Consider the following 26737-nt stretch of genomic DNA (forward strand, 5'->3'; position numbering starts at 1 on the left):
AATTGATAAAATATTTATAATTTAAACTTATAAATAATAATAATTTGTTATAGATTTACAAAATACTTAATTTTTAAAAATTATAAATTAGTTTTTTTGTAGTAAAGAAATATAATTTACTCATTGTTCATATAAATGTATACGACATTGCTGTTCGTTATGTTGCTTTCGACAGGACTATGAATAAGGTCCTGTTAGATTCGAAATACAAAATAAATAATTAATTAGAATAAAGGCAAAAATAAATAAAAAGAATACCATTTTTTTTCATAAATCATAAAATGTATCCCATTTTAATTTATCGTTAAAGAGCATATATACGGATCGATTCTTTTGTTAAAGTTGCTAACGTGCTCTCCCAAACACGTTTGAAAAACATAAATTAAAAATATATTTTTTAAGAAAAAATGTCAAGAATAAATGATAGGAATTATATAATAATTTTAAAATATATAATGCAAAATTTTAAGGAACTGATGAAGACATAACATATATATATAAGTTTAGAAATAATTTTTTTCTTAAATAAAAAATACAAATTTAAAAATAAATTTTTAATGCGATACTTTTTGTCAAAATTAATGCACGATCAACTTTAATAAAATTAAAACAAAGGGTTAAATTGAACAAATAAGGCAAAAGTTTAAATGTTATTATAAAACTTCAATACTTGTCAAAATTCAATATAATTTATGAATATATATTATTTATTTTATGATTCAGATCTCCATTTACATGTGTAGATCTCTCCTCTTATTAATTCGATCGTTGGATAAATAATTAAATGCGATCGTTTCAATTAAATAATCATCTCACGTTCAGCATGACACTGGATGCTTAAAAAATAATAATTAATTAATTTTTAAAAATATTTTGTGGAGTCCACGATAATATTAATTACCTCCTCCGTCACGCCGATGCCATTAATTATTCATTTAATTTATTTGATTTGTCAGTGCGAATATACTGAATTTTAAAAATATTTAGGAATGAATTCGGAATTAATTCGCCATCAAAAAAATGTAGTATATATTCTTATCAGGTCTGATTCAAATTCGAATGGTTTTTAGTATATAATTCAAATTTTAATTTTAAAATTACAAAAATATATTTTATATAAATAACGATAAATCGGATGGTCAAAGTCAAACTGAGTGGCCAAAGCGGTAGGCGTTTAACGATAACAACAAAATTTATCCCTGCTCAACCGTTTAACTGTATCAGTAAAGAACTCTCGGAGAGTTGGAGGACGAGAAGATGGAAAAGATTCGACATTTTTTTTTTCTCCGATCGAAGTTTAGCAGGTGGGAAGCCTTTACGTGCATCCTTTCCTTCGTAGTTTTGTTCGCAACCGAGATTGCCGTGGTCCTCCGCGTCCGCTATCCCCTCGTGGCGGCGACTAGAGAGGCGAGAGCTGGATCGCGGAATAAAAAACGCAGCTTTCGCAATGGGAGAGCTGTGGCGGCTTCTCGTTGGATGCAAGCTGGTTAGTTGTGGCTGCTCTCACCAGGAGAAGCCCTGTTGACCTTCTAGAAATCGCGACTCCATTTGGGCACCGATAGCTCCAGTTTGGCGGATTTGACTTTGCCTTGCGGGTTAATCCATCTCGCCTTGCTGTCCCTCTCCGAGAAGCGATTCCCCAACTCGCTCTGTAGTTTCGAAGTCTTCCCGTCGTCGGCCGCGACGTCCATTGTGGAGAAGGCTGCCATCGGCGAATTATTGTGTTTCTGGAATCTAAAAGGACTGATTTTTATTTCGTGGAGTTTTACGTTTGATCTCTTGTTATTGCTTCCCTCTCTTTCTTCTACCTTTTCATCTCGTAGCTGTGGCGATCATGAACTGGAAGGAGATGGAATGGGGTTAGGTTTTGCAGCTTTGCAAGTTTTTTTCCAGAGGAGGGTTGTTTGCGATGGCCCTGTTACCGGGGACCAGGGTTTGAATTAGTTCCAGTGAATTAAAGGAGCATACTTTTTGTCCCCTCTTTTCTCCTCTTCAGTTTTCCTCGCTTTGGGAGGCTTCTATTTGTGGATTTCGTCGTCTCTCTATCTTCGAATTCCTTGCTATACCTTCCGGATTTGGCCTGGTGGACGGAAAATGGAAGGAAGGAGTAGAAGAAGGCTTCTTCGCCTCAGTAAACTGTACACCTTCGTTACTTGTGGCAGGGCCAGGCCGGAGGAAGGCCAAGGCCAGATTGGAGGCCCTGGCTTCTCGCGCGTGGCCTTCGCCAATGATCCAGATTGCTTCGGAGCCACGGACCTGGACTATGTATCAAACTATGTCTCCACCACCAAGTACACCTTGGCCACCTTCCTGCCGAAGTCCTTGTTTGAGCAGTTCAGAAGAGTTGCGAACATGTACTTTCTGGTTGCAGGTTGCCTTGCCTTCACTCCCTTGTCTCCGTACACTGCAGTCAGCGCGATCATCCCTCTAATTGTGGTGATTGGAGCGACGATGCTGAAGGAGGCCATCGAGGACTGGCGGAGATACCAGCAGGTCGCTTGCTAGCTCTTTTCGCGTTAAGCTGTCTAACTGTTGGCTTGCCGGATTATATTGTTTCAGACGCTATGCTATTCCTTTGCTTCATTTAGCGATATGTGATGAGTTTTTGTTGTGCTTGATTGATGTTTCCGATTCAACAAGTAAAGAAAAAGTTTATTTTCCATGCACAAAGTAATTGCAAAGTTGGATAGCTGAAGTGTGATTTTGTCTACCTGCACATTTGAAGTAATTGCAGCTTCTTTGGACAAACTTGTATAATAGAAATGGTCACTAGACAATAGATCTCTTTAATTGCAACTTTGAAGTTATAATTTAGTTTGAACTATTGTTCTTGATGTTCAATCAACATTACTTCTTCTACAGGACATGGAGGTGAACAATAGAAAGGTGAAAGTACATCAGGGAGAAGGCAAGTTCGGTGACACAGAGTGGAAGAATCTTAGAGTTGGTGATATTGTCAAGGTAGAGAAGGATGAATTCTTTCCCGCGGACCTTATTTTGCTTTCATCCAGTTACGAAGATGCCATATGTTATGTTGAAACTATGAACCTTGATGGAGAAACAAACTTGAAATTAAAACAGTCATTGGAGGTGACTGCAGGTTTGCAAACGGATACTGATTTTAGTGTGTTCAAAGCAATAATTAAGTGTGAAGATCCAAATGCAAACCTCTACTCTTTTGTTGGAACCATTGAGTATGAGGACCAAGAATATTCTCTTGCACCTCAGCAGCTTCTTCTTAGGGATTCAAAGTTGCGTAATACCGACTACATTTATGGTGCTGTTGTTTTCACAGGTCATGACACAAAGGTCATGCAGAATGCCACAAGCCCCCCATCCAAAAGAAGCAAAATTGAAAGAAAATTAGACAGGATTATTTACCTGTTACTGTCATTCCTAGTTCTCATCTCATTTGTTGGTTCAGTATTCTTTGGCATATGGACTAAGAAAGATTCGCGCCGAGACAATAGATGGTACCTCGAACCGGATGATTCTAAAATTTACTTTGATCCAGATAGAGCAGCTAGTGCAGCAGTGCTGCACTTTTTAACAGCTATGATGTTGTATGGTTATTTCATTCCTATTTCTTTATATGTTTCCATAGAGATAGTCAAGATCTTGCAAAGCATTTTTATCAATCAAGATATCCAGATGTACCACGAAGAATCAGACAAGCCTGCTCATGCTCGTACATCAAACTTGAATGAGGAGCTTGGTCAAGTAGACACAATCTTATCAGATAAGACTGGGACTCTAACTTGTAACTCAATGGAGTTTATCAAGTGCTCAATTGCTGGAACTGCTTATGGACATGGTGTGACTGAAGTTGAGAGAGCAATGGCTAGAAGGAAAGGAGCACCGCTGGTCGATCAGCCAGATACTGAGCAAATAAGTGAAGGAAATCATGTGGTTGCAAAACCTTCTGTAAAAGGTTTTAATTTCTCTGATGAGCGTATCATGAATGGCAACTGGATTAATGAGCCTCGCTCTGATGTCATTCATAAATTCTTTCGATTATTGGCGATCTGCCATACTGTCATACCTGAAGTTGATGAGGTGACAAGAAAGATATCATACGAAGCTGAATCACCAGACGAGGCTTCTTTTGTTGTTGCTGCCAGGGAACTAGGCTTTGAGTTTTATCAGAGGACACAATCAAGTATCTTTCTGCATGAGCTGGATCCATTGTCAGGGAAACTAATCGACAGGTAAGAAACATCATATGGTAACTCTTGCACATTATGTCCTATGTGATTCCGGAATATTTCTAACTAGTGGAAACTTAAGTTTATGATCTTTTCTGACAGATCATATACTCTACTGAATATCTTGGAGTTTAGTAGCTCGCGGAAGCGTATGTCAGTTATAGTTCGAGATGAAGAAGGGAAGCTACTGCTATTTAGTAAAGGTGCTGACAGGTTTGTAAATTGCTTAGTTTTTGCCATTTCTTATATTCCCTTCAATTTTTAGTAACCACTTCAGTGGTTAATATGCACACAGTAAGTACAATAGTCTGTATAAATTAGGTTGTTTACTTGTTCAGTGTGATGTTTGAGAGGCTTGCAAAAGATGGGAGAGAATTTGAGCAAAGTACCAAAGAGCAAATCAATGAGTATGCTGATGCTGGTTTGAGGACCTTGGTTCTTGCATACCGTGAGCTCGATGAAGAAGAATACATGGAATTCGACAAGAAATTCACAGCAGCCAAGAATTCAGTCAGTGCTGATAGAGAAGAAAAGATTGAGGAAGCTGCAGATATGATCGAAAGGAACTTGATTCTTCTTGGTGCCACAGCTGTTGAAGACAAACTGCAAAATGGAGTGGGTATCAAAGGTTCTTGAATCATTGTTTCTTTATCACACAATGTTAATTCATTTTCTCCTGTAATTCTAATGGTTCACAGGTTCCTGAATGCATCGACAAGCTAGCCCAAGCTGGAATCAAAATATGGGTACTGACAGGTGACAAGATGGAAACAGCCATCAATATTGGGTATGCTTATGCTTCTGTTCCATTCCTGCTTAGACTACTTAGTTGTGTTTGTCTCTATGCATCTCATAGTTACTTTGGTATACCTTGCAGCTTCGCGTGTAGTCTTTTACGGCAAGGAATGATACAGATAATAATTACTTTGGAATCACCAGAAATACTTCAATTGGAGAAAGATGGGGACAAGGAAGCCATTCTTAAGGTACTTCAGTATATTTTTATTTCCAATGGGAATTTGATAGCTACTGAAGAGGCCTTGGTAATTCAATTAGGCACTTTTAATATGCTGACCAACCTCATGTTATTCGATTTGTTACTAATGTATAGCTTGCTTTGAAAGGAGCTTGTTGATTTAGTTCAATCTGCAAATCTGGTATTGGTGTTTCAGGCATCCAAGGAAAGTGTCATCCGTCACATACATGAAGGAAAGAAACTCCTAGGTTCATCAAGTACAGATTCATTTGCCTTGATCATCGATGGGAAGTCACTTGGATATGCTTTGGAAGATGATGTCAAGAACATGTTCTTGGAGCTGGCAATAGGATGTGCATCTGTCATATGCTGCCGGTCTTCTCCCAAGCAGAAGGCACTTGTGAGTTTAGCAGATCTCTTAGCTCTATTCTTCATTAATCTTCACGGTCTCATCTGATGGAAAACTCAACTCAACTGTTCAGGTCACACGTCTTGTAAAATCTGGTACTCGTAAGGTGACATTAGCAATCGGTGACGGCGCCAATGATGTCGGCATGCTTCAGGAAGCTGATATTGGGATTGGAATCAGTGGTGCTGAAGGAATGCAGGTCAGTGTGGATCACTAGCCTCAATATATGTTCTTGAGATCTTCATTACTCTACTCTGAATAGGTCTAGTACATAACTTTCAGGCTGTCATGTCCAGTGATGTTGCTATTGCTCAGTTTCGCTTTCTAGAGCGCTTGCTACTGGTGCACGGGCACTGGTGTTACCGGAGGATTTCATCCATGGTTTGATCTTTGATCTCTACTCCCTCTGATCACTTCTTTCCAACTTGGGAATTGACACGTTCCCACATTTTGCAGATATGCTACTTCTTCTACAAGAACATAACTTTCGGTGTCACACTCTTCTTGTACGAGGCGCACGCATCTTTTTCTGGACAAACTGCTTACAACGACTGGTTCTTGTCCTTGTACAATGTCATCTTCACCTCTCTTCCAGTGATCGCTCTCGGGGTCTTCGACCAAGACGTTTCAGCTAGATTTTGTTTGAAGGTAATTAAATTCTCGACATTGTCCAATTCATCTGATAATGCACGAAAAGAAAAACTGATGATGACATTTACGCAAACAACTAGTTCCCCATGCTTTACCAAGAAGGTGTACAGAATGTTCTCTTCAGCTGGTCTCGGATCCTCGGCTGGATGTTCCTCGGCCTTTGCAACGCCAACATCATCTTCTTCTTGTGTACGAGCGCTACGCAGCACCAGGCCTTCCGTCGAGGTGGTCAGGTGGTCGGCCTTGAGATACTCGGCGCCGTCGTGTACACCTGTGTAGTTTGGGTCGTCAACTGCCAAATGGCTTTGTACATCACCTACTTCACCTTGATACAACACGTCTTCATCTGGGGAAGCATCGCCGTATGGTACCTGTTTCTGGTCGTTTATGGAGCCATTCCTCCCTCCATATCGACGACTGCATACTCGGTGTTCATCGAGGGATTGGCGCCGGCCCCCTCCTACTGGATCGTCACACTCTTCGTCGTCGCCGCCGCCCTCGTTCCCTACTTCAGTTACTCAGCAATCCAGATGCGATTCTTCCCCATGTACCACAACATGATTCAGTGGATAAGGTACGAGGGAAAGGCAGAGGATCCTGAGTACTGTCACATGATCCGACAGAGATCAGTGAGACCGACGACTGTCGGGGTCTCTGCTCGACTCGACGTGAAGGTTAGTCAGTTTACAAGGAAAGTGCACCATGCAGTTCAAACACCATAATCGACTGAGTTGATGATGCTCATTGTACAGCTATCCGTTGCTTCTGCACAAACTCTGCTTCGAAGCGGATCGACAGCACTTGTTCTTGAGCAAAACGCGTATGCCAGGTGAGAACGACTTGCGAGGGCGGAGGACGCCGTCGTCGAGGGTGTTGTTCGATGTAGAAGCGTTGTTGCTGTTGTATGATTAGCTCCTTTGGATTCGTAGAGAAGTGAATAATTGATATAAACTTGTAAATTTTGATTTATGATCCTTTTTGGGTCGCATTAATTGTTAATTCTACATCTTCTGATCAATAAGTGCGTGAAGTTATTGTATGGGATCATGATTGTGCCATGGTCTTAATTGGTTAAGGTTTAGTCTATTTAGCAGAAAATATTTTTTTAAAAGTATTTTATGATTTTTTTATATTTACAATATTAAAAAAATATAGGTTTTTTTTAAAAAAAATGAAAGATCATTATTTAATTCGTTTAGATGTTATCAAACTCTTAATTAAGTTTGTTTGATTGTTTAAAATTTTTATATTTAAATTTATTTGATTGATTATCAAAATTTATTCGATGGGATAATATAAATTTATTTATTATCTTAAAAAAAAATTTATTTATTTAGTGTATTGATAAAAGTTTTATCTTTATTTAGTTATTCACGAATTATTCAATTCATTAACACTTTTACAACCCTAATGGATATTTAACTGTTCAAAAGAATATGATATTCCTAGAATACTTAAATATTTTAATGATTTATTATGAGCATACGTTCTACAAATTTTTGATATCAAATAAAATAATGATTATTTTATATACTAATTTTAATAGAAAAATTTACGTAGAAGACATAAAAAAATCATTAAACGTAGAAAATTCATTTTTAGATTTAACTGAATAACGTTAACTCAAAAACAAAGATCATCTCTAACATCAACCAAATAAAAATTTAAATGGTCATGTAAAAGATAAAAATAACCCCAATAAAAGAATAAAAAATATTCAAAACTTTAAATGATATTTTTAACCTAGGATAACAAATAGATTTCCAAAAAATTATGATGTTTCAAAAGTTTACATATCGCTGCATCTGTTCTTTTGGTTTATTATAATTGTACGGACATAGCATTGGCATCGTGTTAGTTGGTATAAACATGATGAACTAATTTCCCTGTTGGTTAATATACTAACCTAAGAAGTTTGCTACTATTACACATCACGTAATATAAATTAGGGTATATCCAATCCAAACAAATTTAAGTTGAGAAAGCTTCCTCTTGCTAAAATAAAATAGATAAATAAATTTTACACAATGGCAGCACAGAGTGATTACCTTCTCAGCAATTCACTTGCGTACACCGTGTACAACACCAAAAAAAAAAAGGAAAAAAAAAACAAATATACATCGATCATTTGGCTTGTTAGTAAACTCTACTTGAAAAATAGACCCTTTTTCTTCCCTTTTCTTTTCTCACCAGCCTGCATTGCAAGTGGAAACCTCATTTAGCTGTGCTTGAACAGGTTACAAGAATGGTTACCATTTTGCCAAAGAAAATTCAAGGCGCATAGGTTTGTCTCATACAAACGACATTAAATAAAATTATGGATAAATAAACTCATATCAGTCTTTCCTGGCCAAAAAGATGTAGAAAGATCCAATTCATTATCATTGATGACTAACAACATACCGAAGTCAAGCCAGTTCAGCAAGGACAAGGGGAAATGACGAGATGAGTAGAAAAGAAGATTAGTTCCTTTCTTAAATCCTACTTACATGATAAGCTTTTGTTTATCACCCAATCACAATTTAACAAAAGCTTGCATGTGTTTGGAATATATTCATACAACTGCAACTGATTTTATAATTTAAATTGGAAACACTAAATCATTTGAAACAGCTAGAAAAGAATGAAGTGCGAACGTTATTGGGATACAGTTTGTGTGCCTCCTAAATGCTATTGGGAGTCCTATTTGGAATATCCTATTGCATGCTAGATATCTCACAAAGAATTTACATTCTCAATGGAAGCACAACGTGGAAATGATGGGTTCAAGATGCAGAGATTACAAAGCAACTATTTCAAAAATTGTGCGATCGCAAAAATGTATAAAGAAACACGTTAAGTGGTTAGTTTGCAGGTTGATTAGTGTAAGCTCACTAAAGATGGTAAGATAGTAAGCATCAGAGGGTTATGATAGAATATCTTCAAAAACAAAGAGAAGACCAAGCTGAACAGTGTAACTACATGCTATTACAGTAACTCATGATATTGTTGTCCTTCCAACAATAAACCAATTTCCAAATAGGTATTCAGGTTTTCTTATTTAGCTTCTGAATAAATGAATTGTATCTTAGAGCAAAGAAAAAATTTGTAAACCTAAAAAAATAAGGCGCATCAAGTGATCAGCTTTGGCATATTGATATAGCAAGGACAAAAAAGACCAGTGCAAAGACGATTAGGAATGTATTTAGTTAAGTAGGTACCATCACTATGAATAATCTCAATGTCAGCACAATGGTATCTCTCAACCTGAAAAATTCAACAATAAGACATTAGAGAGTGGATATCATGATAGCTAAATTGTGCATGTCATAGTGCCAAGTATCATGTGGAGTAATATATTGCTGAAAAAAAGTATTCATATTGTTACAGACCTAATTATAAATCATTTATATTCTAGGGTGCATAATGAATAAATAAAGTTAATGTGTGATTTTTAATTTTTCCCATAATACAATATCAGAAATATTGTAACACCAACATCAATCATTCTCCCTTCATAATCTAGTGTTTCACAAGATGACAAAACAGATAGACATTGATTGGCTGAAAGTGCAATCAAATGAGATTGCCACAATGTTTATCAGCTCCAATAGTCCTAGCAAAATCCTTAAGATAAGTCTTGATGATATCTTTGAACCAACTTGTGCAAGAGTATTAAGGAACTAATTGTGGATAATTCATATTCTAGGGTGTCAACTGCAAAGTAGCAATAATAAATAATAAACCCAGGTAAAGGGAACTACTTGTGCAATGAGAATCCTAATTTTCACAATTACATATAATATAAAGCAACCTAGAAGTGGTGTATACAGATATATTTTTAACTTACACACTACTCTCTTCTGTTTTTAGTAGATACTCCCCGCTAGCATCCTGAATTAGAAACTCTGTGGGATGTCCATATGGAATGGAGATCTGCAGGAAGCACAACATAATCAATGACAGAATTTTACTTCAACACAGTTCAAAGATACTAACCTAACCAACAATATCATGCAGTAGAATTAAATCAAAAAGGCCAAAAAAATAGATAAAAACAACTATAACTGAACATATTCTGAGATTAAATCAAAAATAAGAGCATAAGATTACAAAAAACGTGTAGAGAGGAAGGATAAGAAAAGAGTACACTTAGAGCCAAATACATAATCAAATAAAAAATCCTACTGTGGTATTTTGCTGAAACTTCTCTGTAACAACACCACCACGTGGCCCAATACATTTTATGCTGTAGCCTTCTCTCTTTATTGCCAAAATTGCAGTTTCCCATATATCAAGATATCTAGTCTGGCATTAGTTAACATGTGAAACAGGTATAGCTCTTGAGCATTAGTATTGTACATGATATCACAGAGGAACAAAAATAAGGAAAGCAGAAAAGTACCGATAATGATACATCATAAGTTGTGTGCCCAATAGTCAAAGTTCTCTTAATTTTCTCTTGCATTTCGGGATCTGTAGACAAACAAGGAGGGAAACAAACTAAATTTGTATAATTGCCTTAAAGATCAAAAGTAAAACATTTGATTGATAATTAAAACTGAGGCAGTAAAGAACTAACAAAACTTTCCTGTAGTATAGTTAATTCTATCTGGAAATAATATGCAAGTGATATTAGGGCTGAGTTTACCAAGGAAGAAAAGGGAAGGGAAGGTGGGAGAGAGAAAGGCTCACAAAATTATATATGGAATCACATGTGCATTTGTGCCATTTCCCTCCCCTCACCCTCCTATCATCCCACAACAATCCTAGAGGAAGGTCAAATGAAATGGGTAAAAATAAATTTAACTAAACCTTATACATGAAAGTTTATGCTACCATGTTACTGTAATAAACTGCAGATGCTTAAACCAGTATACTGGTCTTCTTCTATAGAATAAATATACTGCCGACTTAACTCCTGACAGATTGTCAATCACCTTATTCAATCTCAAACAAACGCATCTCAAAACACAAAAGCTGCTTGGTTCGGAATGTAAACACCTTTTGTAGGTCATACATCCCCATTGGCAAAACTTAGGCAAAATAAGCTGGTAAACATTCGTGATGACAATGGCTAATATGATATAAAAGAAAAGATAATCCAACCCAATAAAACGTGTTACTCACCACAAGTTATCTTCCTTTGATCATTGGCGAAAACCTTTACAGGTTCACCCTAGAGTAAGAAAAAATAGTCTGTTAGATTAAATAAAAATCACCAGGATTATAGAAGTACTAATATGGAATAAGTATTCGGATAATGCAGGAATGTTTCAACCAGTGTTCATTTAGACATTTCACTCTGTTGAAAGAGATCAGAAGAATCATTCCCCTTTTCTTGCAACATCGGGAAGTAGTCACATTACATTTTTAGCATGAAACATTAAAATTAATGAGAAAAGTCAGAGCTTTTACCATTTGGATATTTATATAATATGCTAAGTTGTATGATACAGGGAAATTTTATGACCTCGCCCATATTATTCAACCATGCATCATGATTTGGTACAAATGTATGCATATTGTAAGTACACATATTCATACAAGGATCAACTCCAAATTCCAAAGAATCACATTTTGTTCAAACCAAGTGATACAAAAGAGAAAAAAATTCAAACATTGTACCACGTATTGAATCATTCCATGTACCAGACAACTCTCAAAGTGAAAAGATGTTAACTAAAATTACATTTTCCTCTAACCAACTGATACAAAGAATTCTAATTACGTTCTACCATGCAATTAATTTCCATGTACCAGACTATTCAACTCTCAGAATGAATGATGTGAACCAAAACCTTGTCTCTATCTTTTCCTAACCCTTAGCTAAAAGAACACACAGATTAAATCAAAGCAGCAGATAGGAGAAACAAAGTCAAGTAGGCTATCATATGAGATACTGGAGAAACCAAGTCGAGTGGAGTATGATCTGCCTTCCAACTCAAGCAGGCTATCATATGATGGCATGATGTTTATGACTTAGTGGGTTCAAGGCTATACCATGAATGAATACTAAATATGAAATGCACGCACACACACACACATCAACAGATAAGAAATAACCTTCCGCTTCCTGTCATCCAGAGGTTGGACTTCAATAGCAAGGTATGAGTCCACATCGTCGGCAGTAACCAGATAGTCCGGTTGTTTTGCTCCTACCATGAGAGATATATAGAGAAATGTAATGAACTAGAAATTCCTGGAAAAAAGATGAGAAGACATCCAGGCCAAGTTAAGGAATACCTTCAATGTACTTAACAGAGCCATCTTCTAAATATCGTACCCACTGCAGAATAAAAGAACTAATGTCATAGGACTGAATTCCATAGTCAATAATTCAAAAGGAAAAAAAATGCTACAGTATTATATGGGATGATGACAAAATTTAATATGCATACCTCGAAATTACAACTTGTTGTTCCGTTGATCGAGTACCCACTCGCATGAAGTTCACATCCAGGAAAAGCATCACCAGAAATTCGAAGACCATCGATGGCTGGCAGTGGATCATCATCTGCTGCATACCACAAAAATTATTAGAAATTCCATTTGTACCAAATGTACATTCTGGAATAAAACCTTAATTCCTGAGATGCAAAAATTTTTCCTGCACCTTCGGAGAATGAAGAATTAGGCTCCTCAAGGACAGTAGGAAGGTAAGAATAAGCATTTGGTTCATCCTGTCCTGTACTCATGTAAGGTGAGTTTCCAGGAGCCCAATGAACTGAGGGTTCTTTTCCATGGTGAACAGTTGGTTCTGGTTCATCAGTTTGGGAACTTCTAACAGGGTCTTTGAAAGATGTCTGGCTTTTAGATTCAACAGTAAAAGTTTCCCCTTGATTTGTTTGGGCTGAAGCATCCTGGGAGGTACTGTAATCCCTGCAAATAGTCAAATAAACACCGGGACAAATTTTAAGGCACAGAATCAGGAATAATTCGTGTATTTAACACCACAAGCACAACCCCGATTAGCACAAATACTTGCACAAATGTCTCATAACAAAGAGATATCCATTGTATCGTAACAAGATTTCACAACAAGAAGATCAACAATGATACATCATATTATAAAATGATCAATGAGAATGAGTAACAACTAGCAAACAGATCAACATCCCAGCCCAAAGATGAACTCTGTTTATCTCAAAATGAAAAATAACCAAAAAGGTGGACAAATTTTATTGGCAACAAATAATGATGTAAGAAAGCAAGGTATAAATCTCATTTCAAGCTAGAGTTTCGATGGCCAATTAGAACGAGATGATTTCGGTATTGTGCCGGAGTGTTGACATATGGTGGAGTATCCACACATGGGGCTGATGGCTAATTGGAGCCAGAGGGGGAAGATGTTATTCCACAGTTTATTACGCAGTTGACATAAGATGTTTGAAACTTTGGCCCTTCCAAAGTTGTTTGTAGGTTGAAGAAATCACTTTCAGAGAATGTACACTCCTTGTAGAATTTTTTGCGAGCTAAAGAAATCCCTTGTGGAACTCCACTACAAGGTGTTGTCCTTGAGGAGCTATTTGTGAGTCAATGCAGTCCTTGTGGAGTTGTCTCGAGTCATCGCATAACCCTTGGCTCACAAAAGATATTCACCAATTATAAGGAGCTGCTCCAAGTGATCCCTGAGGACTTGTTTCGAATCCTCTCACTCATAGAAGATGGTCGCCGAGTGCTTGCATGTCTTAGAAGAGACAACCCTCATCCAGCTAGTCTCGACCTGTTCACGTGTTGATTAGCAACCAGAACAAAATGTTTCAATGATATTCCAAACCATGTGCAAGAGAAAAAAGTGGTCAATATAAATGAAGATGCTATAATAACATCTAAATATCTGGAGATACCATGATGCACCAATTTCAAACTTCATTCTTTATTAGAGTTGCTTAAAGTGCAGCAATTCTAAGCCTGTGATACTTTCAAGTAAACAAGGGGAAGAAAAGGTATATCTGTGGCTGAAGTTCAGCATGCGCTGTTGCATTAATTTCATAGAACTTTGCTAGGCATAACAAGTTACTCCCGGAACCAAGATAAATTCAAGCCCCGTTGAGAAGGAACCTTATACAACACATTAATGCATCTTTTAAATCAACCAAAAATTACACAAATCAAATTGTTTAAACTTTGATTAAGCCATCTAAAGGAAGAAATAATTATCAAACCTGACCTCCTCATGGAAGGACCACTTGTTTCAGGAATGTCCTGCTCCAGATCCTTTGCAGGAATACTACTTGGACCAAGTTGCTGGTTTTGGATCCCAGCTGTCTCCCAATCATGTTTTGTTTGGAAATTAGGAGAAGAAATTGGAGACCTTGCATGTGAATATGCTGGTTGAGGCACAATTTCCAGGCTATTCTTGTTCTTGCAAAATGATAAATTAAAATTTAGAATGTATGAAGACTATGCAACGAACAAAAATAAGAAAGCATTCATGACATACAGAAACTGCCACTTGTGCAACTTTGTGGAAAGGTGACTGTGCAGGAAAGCTTGCGTCTGATATCTCTGCATATACTGGAGTTATCTGATACTGAGACTCTTTCAGCTTTTCCTGTGTAAAGTACATCTTATGTGAGGCTCATTCAGCTTTGGGAAGTAAATTTCTTCCAAATTTATTCCTTCAGTATAGATGAACATAAACATTCATAAGAGCAGTAATCCTTAAAGCTTCATTTCTAGAATTAGACCGAAGTGGACACAAATAAGGTGACTGAATGATTTTCTAAATGGTAATTTTCTTCCATTTCCTTTGGCAGAAAAAGAGGGAAAGAAGAAAAGAGCAGTAAATTTCTTCCAAATTCACTCCTTCAGTATAGATGGATTAAAACATTCATAAGAGCAGTAATCCTTAAAGCTTCATTTCTAGAATTAGACTGAAGTGGATGCAAATAAGGTGACTGAAAGATTTTCCAAATGGTAATTTTGTTGCATTTCCTTTGGCAGAAAAAGAGGGAAAGAAGAAAAGAGTGGGAAGTCTTTCCTAAGATTTCACTGTCTAGGTGCCATTTGATTCGGATAGAAATCTAACTTTCGCATGCAATGAAGCTCAAATCTGATTTTAAATTTTTAATAATTTTATTTATTTATTTATGCTTATTTTTTAAATAATAAACCTATAAACTTTAAGTTTCTTTCATCTTCCTCTTTGCTTCCTTCCAAAGCAATGCTCAGAAGGAATATGTTTATTTATGTTTTAACAAATAAAAATTTTAAATTTAACTCTCTCCCTCTTTTGTTCCCTCCAAGGACATAGTAGAAGGAAAATTCTACTATAATTCTCTCCAAGGAAAACAAAACTATTGAATTTTTTTTTCTTTCCTCATAAGTAAGCAAGGTCAAAAGCTCCATTTAAAAGTGAAAATATGTTATTTTATCAATTAGTAGGTATCTTAACCAAATCACCCTTCAGACTAAACAATTAGCAATTTAAACTCAGATCACTATCACATCCTGATGGTTCTGCCCCTACATCCTCTCAGTAAGCTTCCAAACTCCAATTGTACTTTGGCTCTAAGTGAAGAGCAAGTACGAATGCTTCCTCCACAGTCTACATAAGATTTAGACTTATTATTACTCTTGTCAATTAAGGTCGGTCCTCCAATTATAACATTGATGTGCTTCTGCACCGATATCCTATTTAATCTTGCCTCTTTTGGCTTTTCAATCTTCTCAAGCCTAACAAACTTTTTTAGATGTCCTTTCTGAATCGACTCCCCAATTTGAATATTCAAATGTACAGATTCATCAGTGTCATGCCCATAATCCCTATGGTATCTACCTACTTGACTTATCAGTCTTGTGAAATGTAAACATGATTCAACGTGGTTGAGATGAAAGCAGATTCTTGTTTTTATTTCTAGAAGAACCTAGATCTATGGGGCATTTAGATTTATTCCTTCTGATATCCTCATAACAAAAAGTCACCCATCAATTCCCCTAGAAGTAACTTGAAGAACTATCGACGAACTATCCTCTCAATATCATTGAGAAAACGAAGACATCAAAACATCAGACATACAAGGACATCGGTAGATAAAGGCGTGAACATGCTCTGAAGGATCTATATATATGTGTCCATATATGCAGCATCTGAAAATTCCTAAGTATTGACTTCAGCAAATTGAAGATGAAGGGTACCTTATTACACCCAATCTTAGACACTCCCTTCTTGGTTCTGATCCACTACTTGGCTTCTCCACATCAAGAGTTAGCACATATTAGTTCCTTTTCCTTGGTTAATTCAACTCCACATTCTCCTCATCAGAACCACATTCTCCTCATCAGAACCATTTCCCTTTAAATTCTCTGTTAGTTTAACTTGACTTTGGTGGCTTTACCGTTTCTTTCTCCAATTCAGGGAATGCTATCACTAAAACATTTAGCCATCACCCTCTGGTACAAGTTCATTGCCTCCCTAGCCTCTGTCGGCCAGTATTGGATCCCCTGCGGCCTAGAAGTCTGCCAGAGTTAAACAATTTCCTCATCAGCAGAAGACACACCACATGCTACTCTTCTCCTTATTGGGTTGCCTCCTTCAGCATCCACCTCACTTGTGAGTTTGGTGAACTTTGCAGGGCACTCTTCTTCGACTTTCTTGTCTCCATGCCTAGTGCCAAGGGCTTCCCACAAGCAGAGAGTCAAATCTGTTGTGGTAAAATTACATATTTTAGTGAAGTCTACTAGCTATGAAAATCAAGCTTTGACCTCAATTCGGAATGAGGCTATGGGAGTTCAAGTTGAGAGGAGAGGTTGAGTTCAGGATCTGAACTGGGTTCAGTTCATGCTAACTGCAAGTGTTTCGACCAAAGTATAAGTTGAGCTAGGTGCTTGGATATGACTAATGGGTTCGGGTAATGTGATCAATTGTGGTGGCACACAGAAGATTCTGAAGATTAATGTGTCAAAGCAGAAAAAAAAAGTTGGAGGGCAATATGAAGGGGTAGGTGCATGTCCAAGTTGGAGAAAACTTAGGTGCATGATAAGCAATCCCCAATCCTCCAATTGGCTAAAACACTCCTTGTCTTCTCCTTTATAGGCCTCAGGATATGAGCCTTTTCAATGATGTTTTGTCACAAGCCACCCAACCATCAAAGAATCAAGTTGTTCCATGTTGCTGCATTTTCCTCTTCTTGGACATGTCAAGCTCAAACTGGCTAGCTCTATCCCATAACATCACACACTATTCATATTGGCTGAGCGCTGCACCATACAGGAGTTGCGCATCCAATCATTGTGTATATAGTAATTAATTATATTTGGATAAATGAATTAGAAAAGCTACTCTTGTATATATCTGTTGATCAACAACATTTTGTTTTTTTTAGAAGAAAAAAACATTAAACAAAGTTACCACCATAGTGAAATCTCAGAAGAAAACCAAGATAAGACAAAATTTAGTATAAAGAGAAAAGCACAACATATATAAATAAAAAGGATACCTCAGCAATGATCAGTCTCTCCTGCATGTGTCTGAATAAAACCTACAATAGTAAAATGATATGGAATACAAAAGGTGAGAAAATAAAAAATATTGTGCAACTGTGGATTTACATTGTTGAAAATATCTCCATGAATAAGGGCAGTAAACAAAAAGATGTGCCAAATGGAAAGTAAGTTTATATTATCTACAAGCATTGCAATGTGGAACAATGATTCACTACTATGCTACCTGCCATGTTATTTGCAGAAAGTCCAAATATCCTAACCTTAAGATTACTGACAATTGTCTGAGCATCAACCACAGAAGGCTGAAGACCATGTTCTGACAGAATGGGCACCAAAGAGGATACAAAAGTGGATCTCTCTGAATGAGCAGCCTACATAGATAAGACAATCAAACAAAGATGTCAAATGTTAGTTGATTACTACAAAAATACTTCTACAGCACGGCAACAACAAAAAGAAAAAAAGGTCGCCCATTAACCAATTTTAGACAAAGGTAGCATGACTCAAACAAGAAGAGGATGGGTTAACTAGTAACCCAGAAAAGATGGTCATTCTTATCTACATTGGTCCAATAGACCAGATGACAAAATATAAATCAGCTTGGCTATGGAACCATAAGAAACTAAATGCTATTTCTTTAGCAATTAGCAAAAAGTTTATTTAATATTAGCCACTCAAACTTATGAGTATAAATCCAATATTTCACAACATATACCCGGGAGGTAAGCAAAGAATATTACTTGCAAGGCATATGTTAGACGAATATTCTCCTCGATAATATCTTGTCTATATGAAATTGCTTTTGATGCAGCATCAACCAAGTCTTGCTGTTGCTGATCAAATGCCTGCAATAGTCATTTTGAGATATGTTGCACTATTAGCAATCACAAATTTAGAAGGGAAACTATAAAAGGTAAGACTCTATTAGGTTGCTCACCATACGCATATAAGCAATTCTTTTTTCTAGAACATACTTCTCATTGCGTATTTGTGATTCCTATATACAATGCAGTAATCATTGATTGGTTCAAAGTGATCAACCAAAAGGAAAAATGCAGGCACCATGACAAGCTCTCCTAACCTTTATTGAGTAATCAGAAAGATGCTTCCTTAACTGTGCAATCTCTTCTTCATGCTCTCTGACCTTGACAATAAGATCCTTTATACGTAGATTTTACAACTCAGAAACAACTGGAAATAGCAAATTGCTGAAAAATCTACAATTTTAAGAAACTGAAACTACCTGCTTCCACAGAGTACTAGAATTGAGACCAGACACTGGCACCAAAACATTTCCAGATGAAATGAACCCCTGATCTTGGTCTCCTCCTTCCTTTTGATGCCTATCAAGAGCAATAAAAGACATCTTATATTATATATTGAATGTACATCCCTTTAATTTTTTTGTGATTTAATTTTGAAATTTTACAGCTACCGAAGCTGAACCAAACCAACAATTTAGCTTTCGGATGTCTGTTTAAGGTCTATTTAGTCTTTGGTAGGGCCATCAGGTTAAGCCTTGTGTTGAGGGTTAAGTGAGTTCAAATCGCACTCCATTTGGCCTCTTTTTTTTACCAGTATAGAGCTGAACAAAGAAGGAGAGTCTTGGCTCAATGGTAAAATTATTGTCGTGTGACCTTGTGATCATGGGTTCGAGTCACGGAAACATCCTCTTGCAATACAATGTAAAGTTGTGTATAATAGATCTAATATGGTCCGAACATTTTGTGGAACCCTGCATTGACGGGAGCTTCATGCACCGGACTGCCCTTTATAAAGTTGAACAAACTTCACCCCTTCTTTGTGACATTGTCTTGACCCAGTGTGCGGAGATGCCGTTATAAGCAATTGGCTGCCTGCATTGCTCCTCTTTCCTCCATTAGCCTTATCCCTAGTTTCTCCCTCTCACATTGCCTCCTCACTCCAAGCTACTTCCTCCCAATTGGGCCGGACTGTGATCCTCCCATCCACCGGCAGACAATTTATTCCAATACGCGGCAGCACCATCTTTCCCTTGCAACAATCTTCTCTCTTACAAACTCTTCCATCCTGGCCTCTCCTTCACTGTGGCCCTCTTCCCTGCGACCGATCCTCTTCTTGCGAACACAAAGAAAGAATCATCCACCTTCTGTGATATTGTCAATGGCTAGGGTTTTCTTTTCCTACCATTTCCAGATCAGTGAGACGATCCATTCATTACCTTTCAGAGTGGAGAGCAACCAGGTTCGATCAGATTGGGTCACTGAACCTTAGATTCCTCCTGTTTATGTGTGATACTCTATTTTTATCCCATAAAAATTTTCTTTCCCTAGGTTAATTTCAAGCAGTAACTGCTGTTTCGTTGCTACCAATTTGGACCGGTTACCATATGCATCCATGCTTAAGCTTCGTTGAGGTAAGAGTGAGTTTTTTTTTCTTGCTTATATTGTTAAATGGGTACCTATTCTCAAACTAACAGATATCGATTGTCCAGATAGGACATCCAAGTTGTTCTCCATCATCGTAAGTGCTTCTAATGCTTCCTTGATTGAAAGAGTTGTTGCTTCTAATGCTTCCTGTTTTTGGTTGTGTTGGTGTTAATGTTGGCTACTCTGTTAATTTAGGGAGCTTAGGGATTGTTTTGTTAATGTTGGCTCATCTTACTTCAATTTAGTTTGTATTGTGATTGATGGATCAAGACTAGAACTATTGGTCGTGAATATTGGTTGATTTCTAAATCTTTGTTACTGTGTTTATGTTTGTTTGTGCAGAGATTCAACCAAAAGAAGTACATGGTCTAATTAGCTGAATGCTTGATAAATGGTGACATAGGTTAGACCCTTAAAAACTAATCACATTTTAAATTGTGAAAAGGAATATAAATGTATATCCTCAAAAGTGGAATAACAGGTGCTGGGTGTTGTGAGAACCATAAAGTGAATAGAAGGGCTATATAATAGATGGTGAAACAAATGCTAAAAATTGAATACTTTGCGCCTAGCTATATGATTAGAGCTTTTAACCACCCACATGCAATGCCAGTGCATGTGTTGCATACAATCAGTATTGATTGTTACGTTATATTATTGATTATCACCGATAAAAACTACAGCCTAGGTATCAAATGATACCTCCTATACCCTGTGCACCTAGCACTAGTAATTCACTTTTTAGTAGTTATTCTTGCTCTAAAACAAATGACAAAAAAAAAAAGAACATATGTGTGTAAAAAAAGAGCATCCAAGAGTGACTATTTGCAATAATTTAAAGATAAAAGAGTATTGTATGCTTAAGTAAAACCTAAATTCTGAGATGTGAATTATAATCTAATTGATTATTGAATTCTTAATTAAAATTATAATGCATACACATTTTTTTATATTTACCCACTTATCAAATTTGTGCACACTCTCTTCCTTAGCTTCCAGTTTTACATACACAGGCCGATTTTAGAGGTCTATATTGGTTTAAACCATGGTATAAAATTATGCTTATTCTATAATCTCAAATTTTACAAGGTATGAAATTGTACTCTTGTTGATTTCTTGAATTCTTAATCAAGATTATAATTCATGCAGATCTTTTTAAATTAACTGCTTAGAAAAAATTTTGTTTACTCTGTGTTTTCCTTGGCCTCAAATTTTACAGTCACAGAGGATCAATTCTTGAGGTCTCTACCAATTTAAACCAAAGTAAAAAAAATGCATAAAGATACCAGAGATCAAAAACTGATCTTGTTGAATAAATGTGTTTTAACTTATTTCTTGCCATTTAGCATTTTGTTAATGCATAGTCTGATGTACTTTCTTTTATCGAAAAAAAATCAGAATAAAAGGATACTTTTTGTATAGCATTTTCTTTTGTTGTACAAAATGTTTTTGCTTACATAATGAAAACTTGTTTTGTTACCTTGAGAAAAGAATAAAATGCACATTTACTTTATCTACATATGATCCCTCTTTATCACATGCTATTTCTTACGAACATGGTCATGGATATTGTTTTCTAGCAAATTGTCACCAAGAGGAGTATCTTCTTTTAAATCGAAGTATACTCCCAAGATGTGACATCTATGCATATGGTTTCAAATTTGGTAGATTTGACACTATAAATTTCCATGCTCTACATTAGCTTACCTGCTTGGAGACAAGGATCTAGAGGATGGTGTAGAGTATTGAGATGGACCAGCACTATCTAAACCAGAATGAACTCCAGGAAATTTTTTAAGGTCACCGTTAACCTTGTTGCCTCCATATGTGTGCTGATTAACACTACCAGAATCCAAATTTGGTTCCTCCCTTCCAGCCACTCCATTCTGATGGAGCACAAGCATAGTTTGAGGATTCAAAGGTGAATGATTTTCTACCCATCTCCTCTCTGCTTCGTGTCCAGCCAAAGAATTAGAATAACTGGTTTTATAGGAATCCACCTGGTCATTTGTAGGTACCTCAGGCCTTAATGATTTGATTTCTGACCTCTGACAAGAAAAGGAGAAAGATCACATCAACAGACTATTCAAATCAGATCAAAAAGGTATGAACTGTAGAAATAAAGTAACAATTATATTAAGCCACTGATATTATTACCTAGTTATTAAGCTAGACTTTTTAAGTTTTAACCATGAGGGTGTTGTGTTTTAATCATTGAGGGAATTCTGTTTGCATCTCACCATTCTATTCTATAACTGATTAAAATAGAAAGAAAACAAACGAACAAAGTAATTTTCTGACATCTTCCATTACAAATAAGTGCCCAAAGATGCTTTGGAGTATATAGTTGCATTGCTAACACCACTATTTCCTTGATAATAGAAGTTTGTTTCCTGCTTATGTTCGGCACAAGCAAAGAATAACCAAATTAGCACACGCATATGCCAAACTTTTTAAGATGACATTAAATGTAGGGACAAATGTCAGACGTCGATATATTATCAACCAACACACTCTAGCCACATGAGAATAAATCAGCAAAGATTTTGCTGTCTGATGGAAGGTCAGTTTCTGTATAATGTTTGGATTGCCAAAGATATCTACTTTATTTACAGAGAGCAACACAATGATGCAACCTGTTTCTGCCCAAGCCCCACAAAATTTCAAAATTAAATGTTGGCAAGGTTAACAACAAAAATTCACTACTAAAATACTAAGAGAATCTTTTCGGTTATAATAGAAAGGGTATCATTAAACATTCATTAGTTGCATTATCAGGCAGTTGGAAATCCACATCTGAAACACTTAAAATTTAAAACAACTTACTAAGCACCCAAAAATGATGATTCTGTGAACTTCTAGTTCGTATTATAATTGACAGCTCAAATAGTGTTTAGAATGATGATATGCCGCGCGATTGAGAACTAAAATTCATCCCAGACTGAATCTTGATTTAATACTAAGATAAATACTAGGGCATGACTTAATACCACATAACAGGGAACAATTTAGAACAATAACCCTGGATGGCATGGTGGTCTTGAGTGCTTACATATTTTTCTAATTCTCGTGCTTGTTGCAAGACTTCATTCTTTAATAAGTTGTTCTCTTCCAACTGCAAGAAAACAGCACTAATTAGAAAAGATAAGTTCTTTATGATTTATTGTTAACGCCACTTTCATAATCAATAGATAACAAGAAATTTTAGTAAATAACAAAGAATTACTGAAAAGTGCAGTGAGAATAATAGAACTGACTAGTTTTAAAAAGACATAGAACAGAGTAGTTCAAAAAATTAATGTTGTTGTTGTTGTTTTTCTCTATGGAGCTGAATGCCATAATTTGTGCAAAAAAAAATCTCAGACATGACTAGCAAGCAGCATTATGCCACAGAATACTCCAAAGCCAAGTAGCTCCATTTGAAATCAACTGTCAATATAAGCAAGTGATATTTATGTGCAACAATTTGGGTCAAATAACACGAAACGATTCTGATATGTTAAGTATTTAGATGTGTAATTTATATTTGGGTGGGAATTAAAGGGAAAATCACACTGATATTGAAGTTATTGGGATGCACAAAAATCTGATTGTAGAGTAACAGTTATATATGAGTTCATTTCAACACCCAATAAAGTAAATACTGAAAAAAAATATTTCTATTTCAATTACTAACTGATATAAAAAAATATGGAGTACTTTGTCTGAAAAATTGAACTCTAGCAATGCCATTTGGGAATCTTCCATAAAAAATGTTTCTAGTGAAACTTCTAGCTTGTCTTCTTTTGACTAGTGATTTGTTACATCTGACTATTGGTTCTGTTGTGGTCATCTTTCTTTTTCCTTATGCGTGTTGTGAAGGGTTTATGTGGAGAATAATTCATTGGCAGAAGTTGAAACATATGGGTCCAAAATCTTTGATGGTTTTAGCATCACCAACGTTTCTATTCAATTGCATGCACAATGCTAAGATTGAGTAGAGGTCAGCGGGAAGGTTGGATCCATTTCATTATGCTTTTAGATTGTTTTCAACTCATCAATATTTTAATAGCAACAAGAAGAAATGATGTCTTATATCTAATCATGTAGATGGATGCTTATATTGTGCCTCTGCATCACTAGTAATTGAATGAAAGTGTACTTTGAGATACTTGCTCATGTATTAGTTAACCATACTTAGAACTCTAGCCAATTTTGATGTTTTGAGAGCACAGTGATGATTTTCGCACTTAAGTAATTTTATATTTAATGTGAATTTCCTTTTCAAACAAAAAAAATTAATAACGTAAAAAAAGTCAGTTGAACTGCACGAGAATTCATCAATCATAAGTGAGATTTAGAAGGCAAAAGAAACTAGCCAGGATTGCAGTTGTAATAAATTCACTGATTGTTGTCCTAAGAATTTCAACAATTCAAATTTCATTCTAAAGAAAATTAAAACAACCCTCGTGCATTCGTCCAGTATGCACGTTCTGAATGTTCAGCTGATAAACAATCGATAAATCATGAACTGATGAATTGGGGCGTTTCTCAAGCCAAACGCATAACAACTAAGATAATGGACGAACTTCACAATACGGATTCCAGTCAAAGAATTCAAAAGGCGCAAATATCACGGGAATTCAGCCCTGCGAGCTAAGTCTAGATCACAAACCAGGATTCCAGTGAAATCAGAAAGCGCGTGCAGCTGACCTGTTGCTTGATGGTGCTCTCGGCATCCTCCATCGCCTTGATGATTTGGTGAACGCCCTCATTTCGACCATCGCCCAAGACCAACCCAGAGAACCTATCCGCCAGGTTCCCGACCCTGCCGCCGCCCTCCGAAAGATGGATCCACGGAGGCGGCCGGTCACCTCTTCCTCCGGGAAGATCCCTCATTCGGTTCGAATCGTAGGTTCGAGATCCCAGAACGCCCCCTCCCCGCGCCGGGCCAGGATCGGAGTAGCCCGAGGACCTCAAATCGGGCATCAAAAAGGTCGAATCGCGAAGCAGAGCGAGGGCGTGGGGGATCTAGTCGCCGCGCAAGAGATCGAGATGGAGACGGAAGGGAGAGACGGGAGAGGGATCGCCGCTCGAGGCTGGCCCTTCTTCGCTCTTGCGAGTGATGTGAGAGAGCGAGGAGGAAAGGGGGACAGATCCGCAGAAGAAGATAGAATTTACGATGTTATATATTATTTATTTTTATTAGTGGCGTTTTAATAAAGGAAAAAAGAAGTTCGGGCGACAGTATATTTACCACGCTGCCATTTATGGCACGTGGGCATTATTTACAGTGCGTTACGACTCCTTATTTTTATCAGTTCATTATAATTTACCTAATTATATATATATATATATATATATAATAAACATTTTAAAAGGTAATTTACTGAAATGTGCTCTTTATAATTGAGTATACTCAAAAATATATTTCTACAAATTCTTTTTTAAAAAAAGGTATCCGGATTTTAGAATATCTTTGATTAAAAAATGTAAATTAGTTTACAAATAGTTTAAAATTATGTTCTTTTATTAAAATAACTTTTTAAAAATATAAATATTCTTTTTAAAATACATATAAAAACATCATAAATAATTAAAATCTTAAAATTTAAATGAATAAGCGAATTTGCATCTGTTCAACAAAATATTGATCTAGATCAAAATCAATAATTTTAAAATAGAAACTGATTAATAAATCAATTTGCACTGTAAAATGATGTACAATATAAAAATATGTATTTAAATTTTGACCAATATTGACATCTAGATATCTTAAATAAAATTCATCAAACTTTTTTTTGTAAATGATTTGTAAACAGCTTACCTTTTTAATAATTTGTATGTAAAGTAATTATTGTCAATCAATTTACAACTTAAAAATGAATGATTTTAACTATTAACTGCTTAAATTAAAAAGAGCATTTGTATTTCTTTATATTCAAAAGAGAACATTTTAATAAAAAAATAATTGACTTACCCCTTAAAAATTAAACTTTTAAATATCCTGAGATTTTAATATCTTAAATAGAATATTAACATTCAGGTGTATGCAAAAGAGTACGTTAATGAAAATATAACTGCATGCTTTTTGATAAGTCAATTCTATTTCAAATTGTAAAATGAAAGTCAATTCACAAATTTACATTAATTTTAAATTTAAACAATTAACTTCAATCGATGTTGTTGAATGAGATTGTTAATTATCCTTTTGGAGTATAGTGATTTTTTTACAGATGCAAGTATACCAAACTAAAAAAACATAAATGCAAATATACTCACTAATTATGTTTTGCTAAATCAATCGTATATTTAACTACATATATTTTAAATCATAATTTATATATATACATGGATAGTATTATCCACAAACTCCTGAAAAGAATTAAGTCATTAACCAAGAATAGATTCTGTGCAAGATATCATATTTCAGTCGATAAATATTACAAATCCTCAGTGATTAATGACTATCCTGTACGCTTGATACTGATACAATCTCCTCAGTAAACATGTGTACCTGAAAATTTGAGGATGAAAATGACTAAGTAATCTGCCTAAGAAATGGCTTTAGATCAGAATGTGATAGCATTTTCTGTCCAGAGTGTGATATCATTGCCTTCCACAATCCTTTTCGAGCAAAACTATACCTTCTGTCAAGATGAACAAAAACATATATAAA

General features: G+C 36.0%; 2 protein-coding genes across 5 annotated transcripts; one reads left to right on the forward strand and one right to left on the reverse strand.

Moving 5' to 3' along the window:
* Positions 1-1636: 1636 nt before the first annotated feature.
* LOC141831577 (putative phospholipid-transporting ATPase 9) lies at positions 1637-7280 on the forward strand. The gene is made up of 12 exons (XM_074718963.1): positions 1637-2493; positions 2863-4208; positions 4308-4418; positions 4544-4820; positions 4904-4992; positions 5083-5191; positions 5378-5581; positions 5664-5789; positions 5873-5971; positions 6047-6238; positions 6322-6915; positions 6994-7280. The coding sequence occupies exons 1-12, from the start codon at positions 2095-2097 to the stop codon at positions 7072-7074; spliced, it is 3627 nt and encodes a 1208-aa protein (XP_074575064.1). The 5' UTR covers positions 1637-2094; the 3' UTR covers positions 7075-7280.
* A 931-nt stretch (positions 7281-8211) lies between these two features.
* Positions 8212-25206, reverse strand: LOC141831578 (uncharacterized). 4 transcript variants are annotated; one of them, XM_074718965.1, is made up of 21 exons: positions 24772-25206; positions 23132-23194; positions 21787-22127; positions 18915-19014; positions 18753-18830; positions 18609-18668; positions 18412-18516; positions 17932-18042; positions 17665-17706; positions 14667-14777; positions 14394-14587; positions 12837-13102; positions 12622-12737; positions 12467-12509; positions 12287-12378; positions 11351-11399; positions 10626-10696; positions 10409-10528; positions 10071-10156; positions 9442-9487; positions 8212-8435 (listed from the first exon to the last, which is right to left on the reverse strand). In XM_074718965.1, exons 1-21 carry the CDS (start codon positions 25045-25047, stop codon positions 8388-8390), a joined length of 2418 nt encoding a protein of 805 aa, XP_074575066.1. In that variant the 5' UTR covers positions 25048-25206; the 3' UTR covers positions 8212-8387. The 4 variants fall into 4 exon arrangements, with proteins under 4 accessions (XP_074575066.1, XP_074575065.1, XP_074575067.1 ...); XM_074718964.1 differs by having other exon boundaries at positions 12622-12740; XM_074718966.1 differs by having other exon boundaries at positions 12622-12740; positions 18753-18815; positions 24772-24971.
* Positions 25207-26737: the final 1531 nt, after the last annotated feature.

The sequence above is a fragment of the Curcuma longa genome, chromosome 7 (genome assembly GCF_044706935.1).
Source record: "Curcuma longa cultivar G26 ecotype Majalengka, Jawa Barat chromosome 7, ITB_CL_G26_1.1, whole genome shotgun sequence".
In the NCBI taxonomy this organism is placed as follows: domain Eukaryota; kingdom Viridiplantae; phylum Streptophyta; class Magnoliopsida; order Zingiberales; family Zingiberaceae; genus Curcuma; species Curcuma longa.

Coding starts and splice junctions, on each gene's coding strand:
- LOC141831577 (XM_074718963.1), top strand. CDS start 2,095: ATGGAAGGAAGGAGTAGAAGAAGGCTTCTTCGCCTCAGTAAACTGTAC. Junction 4,993..5,082: donor GAAACAGCCATCAATATTGG/GTATGCTTATGC, acceptor TATACCTTGCAG/CTTCGCGTGTAGTCTTTTAC. Junction 5,790..5,872: donor GTGGTGCTGAAGGAATGCAG/GTCAGTGTGGAT, acceptor CATAACTTTCAG/GCTGTCATGTCCAGTGATGT.
- LOC141831578 (XM_074718964.1), bottom strand. CDS start 25,047: ATGCCCGATTTGAGGTCCTCGGGCTACTCCGATCCTGGCCCGGCGCGG. Junction 18,043..18,411: donor GTCTAACATATGCCTTGCAA/GTAATATTCTTT, acceptor TTATCTATGTAG/GCTGCTCATTCAGAGAGATC. Junction 8,436..9,441: donor TGAGATTATTCATAGTGATG/GTACCTACTTAA, acceptor CTTGCAATGCAG/GCTGGTGAGAAAAGAAAAGG.